This window comes from Parambassis ranga, chromosome 24, assembly GCF_900634625.1.
Source record: "Parambassis ranga chromosome 24, fParRan2.1, whole genome shotgun sequence".
In the NCBI taxonomy this organism is placed as follows: Eukaryota; Metazoa; Chordata; class Actinopteri; family Ambassidae; genus Parambassis; species Parambassis ranga.
In genome coordinates this window covers 4441634-4455542 of record NC_041043.1, presented here as the reverse complement: position 1 = coordinate 4455542, position 13909 = coordinate 4441634, and the positions used below count along the sequence as shown (strand labels likewise).

The 13909-nt window shown below is 39.6% G+C and overlaps 1 protein-coding gene across 1 annotated transcript; it reads right to left on the bottom strand.

Annotated features, from left to right (window-relative positions):
• Window positions 1-8419: 8419 nt before the first annotated feature.
• prep (prolyl endopeptidase) lies at window positions 8420-13909 on the bottom strand. Its single transcript, XM_028397198.1, has 14 exons — window positions 13707-13909; window positions 13284-13358; window positions 12760-12893; window positions 12379-12509; window positions 12038-12247; window positions 11695-11816; window positions 11509-11614; window positions 11233-11424; window positions 10942-11139; window positions 10755-10858; window positions 9953-10184; window positions 9714-9845; window positions 9468-9624; window positions 8420-9381 (listed from the first exon to the last, which is right to left on the bottom strand). Exons 1-14 carry the CDS (start codon window positions 13842-13844, stop codon window positions 9087-9089), a joined length of 2226 nt encoding a protein of 741 aa, XP_028252999.1. The 5' UTR covers window positions 13845-13909; the 3' UTR covers window positions 8420-9086.

Below are 13909 nucleotides of genomic sequence, written 5' to 3'. Positions count from 1 at the left end.
CACGTGACTTTGTCAATTACATGCCTTCTTGCTACTAATTTCTGTCCTTCCAGTGAAGAGAGTGGTGGGTCGTGGGGGGGAACCGGACTCAAGACCGTCAGCAACATCCCGCCGCTGCCGTGTGATCAGCAGATACAGCCCACGTTCACGCACGCTGTATGATAAACAATGCACCGCTCGTATTGTGGAGGCACTGTATCACAAGTATCTGATGAAGCTACATAAGGCTATTATGCGCTGAGATTAGATTAGATGATTAGATGGGATTAAATTACATTTTAATGAATCCTGTGGGATAATTAGGTGGCCATGGCAACAGAAACAAAACATCAAAAAACAAGGAAATAACGAGTCGATTAGAAAGAAAAACAAATGATGTGAACACCTATGAGGCTAAGCATGGCTGACCTGCACGTTTACGTCTATCATGCAGACATGAAGCAGTGAGGGCTGCTGCATTCTGATTCGTACAAATACACACACATATATAGAATAAGCTGGGTCAGTGAGCTGTGCTGGAACACACACACACAAGCTGTCACCCCAGAGCTCAGTTTGTTAATAATCAATCACCCAGGCATGTATTATTACCAAAATAAAACACTACAAGATTTTCAAAATAAGGTTCACCTGCTACATCAGACACACCAACAGTGCTAATAAAACATGCTGCAAACTTCTGTCCACACGTGACATGTAGAGTCATCAGTAAATAAAATAACATCCCCTATAGAGGTAACGCCACATTTAATCTGCCTGTGTGCTACAAGAATGTTTTTCATATTTTTGATTTTATCAAAACTAATTATTTTCATGCACAGAAGAAGAACTTTTAGAAAAGTTGATAATAGTTGATGTAAATTTGGCTGCAGTGAATGCAACATTTTGCTTATGGTTAGATATCAGACAGCTGCCATTTTCTGTGATGTTAAACAAAATATTGAACTTTTTTTTCACTTTTTTTCTGTGATTTGTTTTTAGTTCAGGAAACAAACTCTTCAATATAAAATAAAATACAATTCTAACAAAGACTAATTCTAACAAAATCTATTTACAGTGAACTAAAAATATCCTGAAGATGAATGTAAATAGTGTTTTTGTTTTTTTCTCTTTCAGTCTCTGGGCTTGTCTTTGAGGTCACGTTCCACACCACACACAACCTCCCAGCATCATACTGGGCACCAGAGGAGAAGCTGAACTCACAGCTTTGGAATGTGACTGGAAAACCCAGAAAAACAAACCTAAAACCTGTCAGTCATGATCCTCACTTGTCATTAATATGAGTCACTAAAAACTACTGGCAGAGCTGAAGTCAGTGATGGTTGAAGTTGCTGAAGTTCAGAGCCTGCACATCACATGCAACAAGAGCTGTGAAAAGGTTAGAAAAAGTGTGTGTGGTCCTTAAAAAAATCTGACATTTTGTCTTTATCTATGTGACGTTTGCCAGTTTGATACTTTTTTGTTTGTTCAAAAACAAAAATAAGCAAAAAATGTATCCCATAAATGCACAATTATCACAAGTTCTCCTTTTACAAGTGAAGGTTTTTTGTGTTCTGCCCACTAGTGTGGGACTCCAGGAGAACACTAGCTGTGGATACTCGAGACCACGGAGCAGATCAGTAACAACAAGTCTGAAAAATGTTACTTCCCATCTTATCCCACATCTACCCTGGTGGGATGTTTCTCAGGGGGTTTATTCCCGGGCACGAGGGAAAAAGAGGAAAAACACGTTGGAGGAATGAAACAACAACAAGCCTGTATCTCCACCCACCGACGCCAAAGAGCCCACCCTCCGGAATTCACAAGCTTTCTCTTGCCCCTACCCCCAACCCACTCCATCCATCCCAGCCCCTGCCCCCGCCCATGCAAAGGGCCTGTTTTTGAAGATGCTTGTAGTGGAGGCCTCCGCAGTGGCCATAGAATTACTGTTTGGGTCACAGGATTGGATACCAGTGTCAGATGTTATCCACTCACTCATATCCTGACAGGACCTTTCTGATTAGGACAAGTCAGGGGAAATCAGCGCAGTGCAGCTCACCGACGTGTGCAAAGGGATCATTTAGATATGGGTGGCTTTGGTGCGCCACAAAAATAGAGTAAGACGGTAAAACAGAGATTAGTGGAGGTTTTATACTCCACGTGAGGCGTTTTTAAAGTCTGTAAGAAATGTGAACTGTGAGAGGAAACACTGTATAAGAAGAGAGGAGAAGTTTTACTGCTGCTCCACCTAAAATACAGCTTCAGGACTTTGTTTTCAAACTTTACTTCACACTATTTTTCACTTTTCCTTTCACTTCTAAGTGTAGATTTTTCTATAATCTCATGCCAACTTTTTTTTTCTTGTAAAGTAAGAAAATCAGCAGCTTTTGTTGTGGATTTTGTAAAAACATCTACAACATAACTGTTGTAGACAAATTTTGAATTTGTTGTTTCTTTGCACAAGTTGTTTGTCTTCTAAATAAAGTGGCATCTTTATATATGATGCAAAATGACAGAAGAAAATGTTTGTAATATAAATACAAACAAAAAAAACACTATTTTTAATATGAGCCAACGACCATTTATAAATAACAAACATGTTTCACTGTTCGCATCAGGGTGTCTCTCTGTGGACAAGAGTTTCGTTTGGTTCAGTTTATGGAGAGTTTATCAACTAACATTTGAAAAAGAATTCATATGTAAGTGTTGAAGTTATGATCAGCACTGAACAGCATTTCATTTACCTGCATGCTGCATGATGAGACAAAATGAGACACTTCAATAAAGGTTTGCAAAATATCAAGGAACCCATCAGTCACATGGGTTCATCTCCCACTAAAAACAAATCAAGATGAACAATTGAATCATTTTCATTCATATTATATGCATTTTACAAACATGCTAGTTTTATTTGAGTCCATTAAATAAATCTAGCAGCTTGTATGATATATTTACATGTGCTTTGGTTTTTATGGGCTTGTTGCTGTAGCTGGAAGTCTTTGACTCTGTTTTTGACATTGTTCTGCAGTCACTGTTATTTGTCTCTGTACTCCATGATCACAATCTTTTCTTCCACTTTTCTACATGTTGATAGAAGAACTGAAAGTTACAAAATTATTTTTTTTAAGTCAGAATGTGTTTTTGTAACATAAAATGAACAAAATGGACATTAGTGGGTCTACAACATCATTCCTGAAACACACACACAACTCCTTTACTTTGCAATGGTGGATTATAAGGATTACAACATGTCTTGTGTCAATGTGTATTTTTTAGGATTTTTTTTATTGATGCTTTATCTGTCTTCATGCTACAAGACAAGATTGTGTTGATCTTTTTTTTAATTTTGTGTTTGTGAGGAGAGTTCATGGAATAAAATAACAGCTGTACAGATGTGCAAAGTGTTGAGGGACCTGCGGTCCATTGAAGGGACATGATGTTTTTTTCATTCTTTGATTTTAGTGCCATTTAATTTGAGGTGTAGATGCTGTAGAGGATTTGTAACATTTATGCTTGATCGATAAAGTGTTTATCTCCTCAAAACTTTATCAATCAATCTCTTCTAAACATTTCACAGTGAAAAATAAAATAGGAATAAACAGAGGAACGTGTCCGAAAACAAAAATGATTCCCACTTTGTGGTGTATGATTGATGAAAAATATCACATATATATAAAACTATACAGATGTGCCTCATTAAAGCTACAATGACTGTGTAAATTCAGGTTTTACAGGTTGTAGCATCACTTATGTGTGGATTGTTTTACAAAATACAACACATCACAGATGTGATGGAAAGAACCAGGTAGGTTTTGATTCTTGTTCACAGCCAACAGTCAGGTTTCATAGCAGCAGACTGGGGTTTGTGTTATCAGAGACCTTCTAACTTTTATACTATTTAAAGAGAGACTTTACTCACAATAATGTAGCTGTTGTTCACAGTGAACAGCAGCTGGAGCTCTCATATTCTACTCAGGTTGTATTTTGTTGATTTATCAATATATAAAAGTCAGGATATCGCTGTAACTTTGATCCACCTGTACCAGCAGTTTTATGAGTGTTACATCTGAGTCCCTCTCATCTGCAGACAGTCAAGTAAAAATATATATATTTATGAGCTCCTCATGCAGATTCCTGAGCTCTTTGAATACCAATGTTTCTGAGCAGACTTTGCACTCCCTCACCCCATCTAACCCCACCCAACCCCCACTCCTCACCCTGTAGGCTCCCAGAGGAAATTTGCCTTTACCCTGTTGCTGTCAATGCAGTTCAAAGGGTTCATTGAGTCCGTCTCTCTTTTCTCCTCTCTTTTTTAGGTGAGGGGGTTGTTTTCTGTCGTTTACTTCATGCATTCCAGCCACCAACCCTTCATTTTGTTTTTAAAATATCCTTTACAAGGATGTCAGGGCAGGTCACTTATTCCCAGGGTTGTTTTTTTTCAGGAGCTGGAGGAGTTTAAGAGTTTTTTTTAAGCACAAATAGACAATTTTCTTATTTGTTTTATTTCTTTCTAATTCTGAACATGTGTTGTTTTGAATGTTATGTGGTTGAATCCAGATCTTTGGGTGTTTGTGACCCTCATTGGAATAAATTAATCAATACTTCTGCTTTTAATTTAAATTCCTTCTCTTTCAGGATTTCGTTAAGAAATATTTAGACTCAACGAAAAAAATGACTGTGTGCCATGTGCTCCACCCTTCACCACAACAAAAACCTCAACAAGTTTCCTGCCTTTGTGTCTTCATTTCACACAGACAATGCACTGAAAATTAAGTTTAAATTCAGAATCCACACTCACACGGACGTGTTTTATAATAGCTTTTCAAACAGACACATTTTTCCAAAAAACTTTTGCCTTTTTTAAAAAATTTTTTAGAACCACCTGATCCCAGCAGCAGGATTTTTACCCTCCCTCTAAGTTCTGGATGATACCAGGAAGAAAAAACACTGCGACAATTGGCTGTTTTTAAAAGGGGAAAAACTCAAGGGGTGAGTTATTTTTCAAGGACAGGAGTAAACATGCTGGAAATATCTGAATGAAATATCGGTGACGTCAGAGAAAGAGAGAGCGAGACAGAGAGACACAGAGAGAGAGAGTGGGGGAAGGCTGCTAGAGAAATAGCGTCTGCGCAGCCGGTGCGCCAAAAAATGCGCACAATGGAACAAAAAAACAAGAAAAATCAGTGTCTCCAAAGCAGAGTTTTTTTTCCTGCATGGATTCAACCGGTCAGTATGTTTTCTCTTATATTCGTCCATTTAAACACCTAAAGTTTCATTCATATGGGGATGGTGCAGATGTAGCCATGGTGATTAAAGGATCCCCTCAGGGAAGGTTGTAAAATAGTTTTCTTTTCAGTTTTTGTGTCTTTTTAGGCATGCGCTCGCATCTCTTGTTCATTTATTATGTTTGATTTAGAAAAAAAAATCCATGACGTTGTCAGGATGGCGGTCATTTCAGGTCAGTGAGACGCATCTTGATAGGCAAGTCATAAAGTGGTGAGAATAAAACATATAAAAGCAATGGACTCACCTGTGGGAGAGGTGGGAGAAGAAGCGGACATCCTCCTGTGAGTGGACGGGATGGCACAAGCAGAGTCCCTTATAGATCAGAGAGGGGAGATCAGCCTGCTGGACCGACCTGCAAGTGTGCCGACGCTCTATATAGTTTGGATTACATGGTTAGGGCTGACTTTAACCTGCGCGCAGCCCAAGTGAGCGACTGGAATCAAAGAGATTTTTCCATGGATGAATATTTTATAGTGACTCTGTAATACAAGCTGCAGCGGCGTGAGGGTGATCAGGCAGATTTGTTTTAAATGTGCCACACTGAACCAACAGATTGCTCAGGCAGGCAGCCCGTGGCAGCACATCATCCAAAAAAAAAAAGAGTCACCAGGCACCAGGCTTCCTATGTGAAAGCACCGTTTCTCTGGAAAGGATGCATGTTTGGATCTAAACGTTGTTTTTTTCCAAGTTGGCAAAGATTCTGATGTCTGAGCTTTCACACTGCTTTTCAAACCATGTGGCCTCCCCCACCCCTCTCTCTCTCTCTCTCTCTCTCTTGTTGATAAAGATCCATACTTCACATCCCCCACCCAGCCTGCTCACAAGCTCCATTCAACCTCTCCAAACTCTCAGAAAAATACTTCACCCATGCAAGACTATCATCATAATATAGCCTACTAGCGCCCTAAAGCTAACTAAAGCATACAGGACGTAGTCTGTATTTTTCATATACCAATGTAAGTCATTGTCTGCTTTGTATCCTCAATTGATTCTACATCAGTGATTAGGGTCTATTTGAAAAAAAGGGTCAGGTTTGAAATAAATAGCGCCATCCATCGGTTCAGGAAGGAGAGACGCTACCTTCAATATTATATATCCACCTGAGGAAAAACCCTTCATTATGTCCTTCTTCCCTCTCCGCTTTCTCTCAATAGTATTAACATTTTAATGTTTGTTCGCGTTAATACGTTTATTTACTGGACGAAATAATTCTAATGAATAATCTAAGCAGCAGCAGGCCGCCATTTAATCTTCCGCGAAATAACATAGTCCCTCATCAGTGGCTATTTCCGGTTGGCGCATTAATATTTAAACATGGTCGCAGGTGTGTGTTCATTGGGTGTTTTATAATGCGTTAGCCAATGAGAAATTAGGACCAGTTCATGCATTTTAAGTTGATTCTGTCGCACGCGATGGTTATTTTCACATAAAATTTACACGAGTATAAAAATTTTTTAAACATTCATAAAGTTATAATGTCGCCGATCGCCGATGAGGAGATGACATACATATATATATATATATATATATATATATATATATATATATATATATATATATATATATATATATATATATATATATATATATATATATCTTTATGTAGGCCCGCGTGAGCGCCATCTGCTGGTCAAAGTGTCCTCTCGACGCGCGCGCACACACTGCAGTACAAACAGAGGGAGGCTCTTTATAGTATGAGGATGTGATAAGTCAGTGCAGTTTTTAACATTATTCTTCTTATTTACTGCTGATATCTGCTGTGTTTGATCGTGATTATGTTGTGATTGTTTGACCGTACTTGGGTTATTATTTACTATCAAAGTTATTTTGTTTTGACCCACTTGAGAAGTGAAAAAAGTGAATAAATACTTTTGGAGAAGGAAATGTTATAAAGAGTTAAAGTAAGTTTGTATTTAATGTAAGTTGTAAAAAAGTATTTTTTTAAATCTGTTAAAAATATATATATATGGAGGAGAAAGAGAAATCAGACTGTCTTTGGTCTCCAAACTCAGAAAACATCAATCCAAGTAAAAAACATAGTCTATTGTATTGCAGTTATTTTGACAAATAAATCTTTAACATTAAAGTGTCAGGAAAAAAACTTCATTCAAATATATATTTAAGTTTAATAGAAAATGTCTGGAGAGTCTGTGAAATAAAATGAATACACAGTTCAACTTTTTCAGTCTTCAAAGTTCAGACTTAAATTGATGTAACATTTACACTTTTCTTCTCACACAGTGAAGGTTATTACAGCATGATTTTTTGTTGTTATTTATTCATATTTGGTTTTTACCTCATGTCAAACTAAAACCTGTTTTCTTTCATGAATCCACTGCAATTATTTGCAGTGGATTCATGAAAGTATTTTTACTTCTTGTATCTTTTATAAATGGAAACAGTTAAGCAGCATAAGAATAAATTAATTGTTGCCTTAACAAATAATCCAGCCAATGCAAAGAAATAAATTCATTCATCCAGAAGAGGTGACTGACGTCTTCATTTATTGCCATGTTGTTGTTGAGCTGCAGGTCAGGCCTGACTGATGTTTATCAGCCAGCCATGGTGTTGAAATGGAAATAACAGCTAAATAAAAGAAAAGAAATTTCAACAAAATGGCAAATTGTGCAGTATAATGTCTTAGTTTTTAATGGGTGAATTATGTGGATGAATAAGATATCAGTTCATTTTTCATTATTTTTTTAATTGATTTAAAACAAATTAATTATTCATAAAAGTGTATCATAATCTTAACACTTTGCCTTTTTAGTGATCTTTTTTTGTCTGTTCAGAAACAAAATGTCACATGGTGCTCAGGATTTTTCATATTTATTGTTTCTAAGTCAGTCAGTGCCTCAGGTTTTCATTCAGTAAACATGTAGGTGGGATGTGAGAGACATTCTAGAACATGAAACATGTATGTTGAGTAACCCACATGGGGCCCTGCTGTGTCAGACCACCCTCATTTTCTACTCCTGCACGTGTTACTCACTTTCAGAGTGACCTCCCTCTGCTGGAAGTTACAGGAACAGCAGCTGTCACTTGTCCTGTAACTGGCCCTGACTTGGTTCGGTAAAATACTGTATAATCTTGATAAAATTGATTGTAAACTTGGATTATAACCTGTTTACAAAAAAAGCAACAGCAATAAATGTCTGTTTAAAAAGTTGTTTATTGTGGCATTGTGTTTTGTTTCCTTTGAAAAAGGCAAACAATCAGCACAAGTCAAGAGGTAGAAATTATCAGTCTGAAAGAAATGGTGGGACTGACAGTTACACACACACGCACACACACACACAACCTTCACATGCACACAAAACAGTTTTTTTTTGCATGACTTCACATCAACAGAAATACTGTCCACTTGCAGCCATTTACACAATACTTTTTATGTCAGAATTGTATATGCTGATATCAGCCTCCATTCTGCACACAAACAGGAAATAAATAATATGCATCACACGTTGGAGCTCCCAGAGGACGTGGGAACTTCAAAAACACTTTTTTTTGCCATTTTAAACCTCATGACTGTAATGGCTGATTGGCAGATGACTGTAAAACCCCATTCCTTTGCACACGACCACAAACATGGCTGACAATATTTATTAGCTGTGAGTGCTGCATGTTGGCTTATGGATGTGTGCAGGTGAGGTCCTGATGAAAACCAGATCAGAACAAAGGGAAAACAGGTAAAGTAATGATGCCTGGGTATAGTTAAAACATTCTGTAATTAGTGTTGCTGTAAGAGCTGGTAGGAACCGTATCTAAAGATGATTTGTGTAAAGGACCAAAACAAAACACATGTTAATGGCTGGTGCAGCCTATTTGACCCAGCAGATGTTCAGACAGCGAGCGATGAAGGCGTAAGTGTCAGCCACCTCCTGGATGACCTTGCTGGTAGGCTTGCCAGCACCATGGCCTGACTTTGTGTCCACAAGGATGAAGAGAGGGTTTGTTTGCTTGGTGCTGCGGCCTACGATGTACTGCAAGGTGGCGATGTATTTCAGGGAGTGAAGTGGCACTACCCGGTCGTCATGGTCGCCCGTCAGCAGGAGCACAGCAGGGTACTGTACCCCGTTGCCTTCTGGGATGTGGATGTTATGGAGCGGAGAGTACCTAGGAGTGAGGAGCAGCAGTACAATATTAGAAGCACAGCTGATATGAATCCATTACAATCTACACACTGATGTAAGAGCACTTACTTGATGAGCCACTCATACTGCTCCTTCTCTTCTGAACAGCCAAAGTCTGTGGTCCACGCGTGACCAATGGTAAACTTGTGGAACTTCAGCATGTCCATGACGCCCACCTGAGCGACGGCACAACCAAACAGCTCAGGCCGCTGGTTCACACAGGCCGCTGATAGAAGAACACAGAACATTGACTGATACTGCTTCTAAGTGTTTAAAGCTTTAACTGGTCTAGTGTTGTTGTTACTGTCTGCGTACCTACAAGCAGGCCGCCGTTAGAGCCTCCGTTTATAGTCAGCTTGGAAGGAGATGTGTATCCCTCCTTGATTAGGTACTCAGCTGCACACTGGAAGTCTGTGAAGCAGTTCTGCTTGTTCGCCAACATGCCAGCTGTAGACAAGGCATACATGAATGAAATCTTTGTTCATGTATCATTTTAAGCCCCCCCCCCCCCATGGACACAAATAAATTGATAGGAATTTATGAAAGTGTGTCACCTTTGTGCCAGGTCTCCCCGTACTCTCCTCCTCCTCGGATGTTCGCTACAGCCAGAACTCCCCCCAGATGTCTGACAAAGATGAGTCGGGAGACGCTGTAGCTTGGTGTGATTGAGATGTTGAAGCCACCATAGCCATAAAGAAAACCTGGATGGGAGCCATCCAGTTTGATGCCCTTCTTGTGAACAATAAACATGGGTATCTGAGTGCCATCCTTGGAGGGATAGAAGATCTGACAAAAAAAAAGAGGAAAGACAGACTGTCAGAAAAGAAAACAGGATAAAAACAGAAGTCATACAGCCCCTATACAACACAAAATTTTTTAAGTTTTAATCTAAAAAATGACTAATGCAGTGTGTAGATTTCCATCACATCATCACATTCTGAACAAGAGACACATTCTAGCCTTATTGCTTTGTAGCTGCACTGCACGCACGTCACTTTCACTGTGCTTTTCACCAAATGCTACAGAACCCACATACCTCCAACACGAGCTGCAAACATTATTACTGCAGTGCAAAATGTTGCTATGACAACATTTATAATGTGTGCCCTGGCTGTGTTTTGTGCATCTTTATTTTGTAATGTGCCAAAGCAATTTTTCTTTCTGACAAACAAAATCTTATCTGAAGCTCAAACCTTTACTTTTCATTACTCTTTGCCAGCCACAAAGCTTGACCCTTCATAGGAAGAGTATGTACTTTAAAAATTGGTTCATTTTTATACAGGCAGATTAGCAGACATGATTTTTAACTGTATTTATAAATATAAGGTGGTTATCCCAGCACTGGATTCTTGTTACCTGGGTGGTCTGGTAGTCAGCGGTGTTGAAGCCTTTGACGGTGACCTCTCTAAAGACGTGCGGCTGCAGTGGCTCCTTGGTTAGGTCACAATGGTAAATGATGGCTAAATGAAAGACAGAAAAATAACGTTTAACTTTTAGATTGTACTGATGAGTAACACCTTATTAGTGTTAATAGTTTCAGTACCTGGGGAGAGGAAAGAGGTGAAATAGTAGAAGATCTCCGAGTCCCTTTTTCGTCCTGTGAAGCCTACTACAGAGCCAACATCCAGAGGGAAGGTCCTCAGCTCCTCCCCGGAGCTCAGGCGGTACATTTTAAGCACATTCTTCACGTCATGGAGGAAACACACAAACAGATAGCTGGAGTATGTACAGGTGGCGAACACTGCAGAAAAAAAAAAATCACAGCAGGTAAAAGGTAAAATCTTTGTCACTGTGGTGCCAGTGTTGGAATGAAATAGAAAAACATGCAGCTTACCAATAACATCCTTGTCATGTTGAGGAATGAGCTCCTTCCAGTTGCTCTGATCAGGAGAGGCAAAGTCGATGTTGATGAGTCTGTAACGTGGTGCGTCTAAGTTGGTCTTAAAAGTGAACACCGTGCCGTCATTGGTCACATATTCATACTCGGCATCAAAGTTGTCGATTAACTTCACCCATGGCAAAAGTCCTAATCAAAGCAGAGACTGAAATAAGCCATAAAAAGCAGAAGCACACAGATAAAGTACAACATACATAAAAACATGCAACACACCTGTTATACCCTGAGGTGTAGTCTTAAGGTCACAATACCAAAGTCTGTTGACAGGATCACAACCTTCTCTGATTGACAGCAACACATAGCGTCCATCGTCTGATACCTGCCACACACGAATCAATGAAATCAATAAATCAGTCCTTAAAAACAATGAAAACATTCTGTGTGCTATTAAAAAATTACCTCAGCCCCACTCATCCATTTGGGATGGTCAGGAAACTCTGCACACAGGACGTCCTCAGACTGCGGAGTCCCCAGAACATGAAAGTAAAGTTTCTGATGTAGGTTGGTTGATGTCTCAGTGCCTGAAAGAGAGACAGAAAACACAATTGGTGTTGCTATTTTCCACCTGAATGTTGCGACTAAAAAAGATCTGCCAAATTATAAATAAAGAAAAAAATGGGAAGTGAAGGGTGTGAGGCAGAAAATAAAAGTAGTAGAAAAAAGTAACACTAGCAATTAGATAATCTGGCTGTTAATGCATTTGAGAATTTGTCTACATACAGTGTAACATTGACATCCTTACCATCACTTTTGCCCTCCTGGTCAGGGTAGGAGTTGTAGAACAGACCTTTCCCATCATGAGTCCAAGACATGCAACTAAACTTGACTCGCTCCAGGCGGTCCTCCAGCGGAGTGGCACCCTCAACCTGCAAGAAGCGGATTTCCACCCAGTCAGACCCACTGGCACTGGTGCCATATGCCAGGTACTCCCCATCCTCAGAGAACGCATAGCCTTGGATTGAATAAAGGAACAGAAACACCATATTAACAATGGCATCCCCTCTTCTTTATTAAGCAGTCTGTGTGAAATCCATAAATAGTGATAAAATACTGCAGCGATTTGTTCTTAGTCATTCCGCATACCTCGCAGGGCAACCGTCCCATCATCAGAAAAAGTATTTGGATCTAAGAAGACTGTGGGTTCAGCATCTAGGCTCTCCTGTACGTACATCACACTCTGGTTCTGGAGACCCGTGTTGTAGAAGTGAAAGTACCTGCAAATCAGCAGGGACATATACAATATACTGAAAGTCTTCATAGATATGCACTACTTAAGATCATCTCTGGGTCATCACATATCAAAAAGTTTGGAAAGGGCAGGCATCTTCAACATTATGCGCTGCCAAAGGCACATTCAAGATCATCAAGATGGATCTGATAATCTTTCAAGAATCCAGCTGCTCAAATGAAAGCCTCAACTGAACCAAAAGTGACAACTTATTGGGGATGGTGTAACTTGCTCACCTGCTTCCCCTCTTGAAGGGACAGCTATACTTCGGATAGTCATAGAGCTCCGTCATGCGCTCCTTGAACAGGTCTCGCACCTCACAGCGCTCTAAAAATGGCAACGTCAGCTGGTTCTGAGCACTGACAAAGACCTGGGGTGGGGAAGGGTGGATAATCAGTGTATTATCAGCAGTCATACAGCGGTCACTTCCGCGAAGCGCTGATTTATCTGTAACTTGCTTAGTAAAACCAGAACAAGTGTTCTTAATTTCTTGCCAAGAAGGAGTTCCAGGTTTACTAATCAACCAGCTTCTTAGGACGTGCTTGGTATCAGGGCCACATCCGGAAGCACTTTTCTTAGGCTTTGTAAGAAGTACACTCTTATTAGTATTGCTATTTACTGAACAGCACTGGTGCCAATTCATCACTTATGAAAAATTATCATCACATTAACAGTCACAATTATTGCCCCTGGTTTGTAGAGTTTGTGAGGAGACATTTCAGCTAATTATGAAAAGAACAAAAATATAGAATCAGTTTACCTGTGTCTTCTCACTGTCTGGATCCTCCAGCCAGCTGTATGGATCCGGGACTTTATAGCCGTGATAATCATCCACCTAAGACACATGTGGAAAGTATGACAGTTTAAAAAAGGATTTAGCTGCTACTGAAGGTGTGGCAAAAGCAAACACAGACTTTAGCTACCTAGCTGCTTATCCCATGCTAGTCAAATAGCTCAGAAAGTGTCGGTCTGTAAAATGAAATGCTGAGCATTATGGCTAACTTAAAGCTAACTTTATACTGTTCACGCATATCGAACATATCCGTTTAGGGCTGTCGGATCTAGCTAAGCTAACTACCATGCTAACAAAGCAAACGCTCGTCTAAATGAATGAAAACACATGATGAATAAGCATCCCGGCTTATTAGCAAGCTAGGCTAGTTAGCAAGGCAGATTTACTTACAACTGCCTCGTCGCGGTACGCCTGTGGATACTGGAAAGACATTTTGGAGGTCAGTTTTCGGGAACTGCGTAACAAAATATGTGTTCTAAGAGAGTGAAACAGGGGTCCCGAAATGAATTTCTGGATCCTATAAAACATTAACTTAAGGCGCTTTTGTCAAAGAGGATGCTCTGCTCGCTTACACACAGCCAACGAGCACTTTA

Excerpts from the sequence above, each read along its gene's own strand:
- prep (XM_028397198.1), bottom strand. The coding sequence starts at position 13,844 with ATGTTTTATAGGATCCAGAAATTCATTTCGGGACCCCTGTTTCACTCT. Across the intron at positions 11,140-11,232 it reads ACATGACAAGGATGTTATTG|TGTTCGCCACCTGTACATAC; the intron begins GTAAGCTGCATG and ends TTTTTTCTGCAG. Across the intron at positions 9,846-9,952 it reads CGGGGAGACCTGGCACAAAG|CTGGCATGTTGGCGAACAAG; the intron begins GTGACACACTTT and ends CCTTGTCTACAG.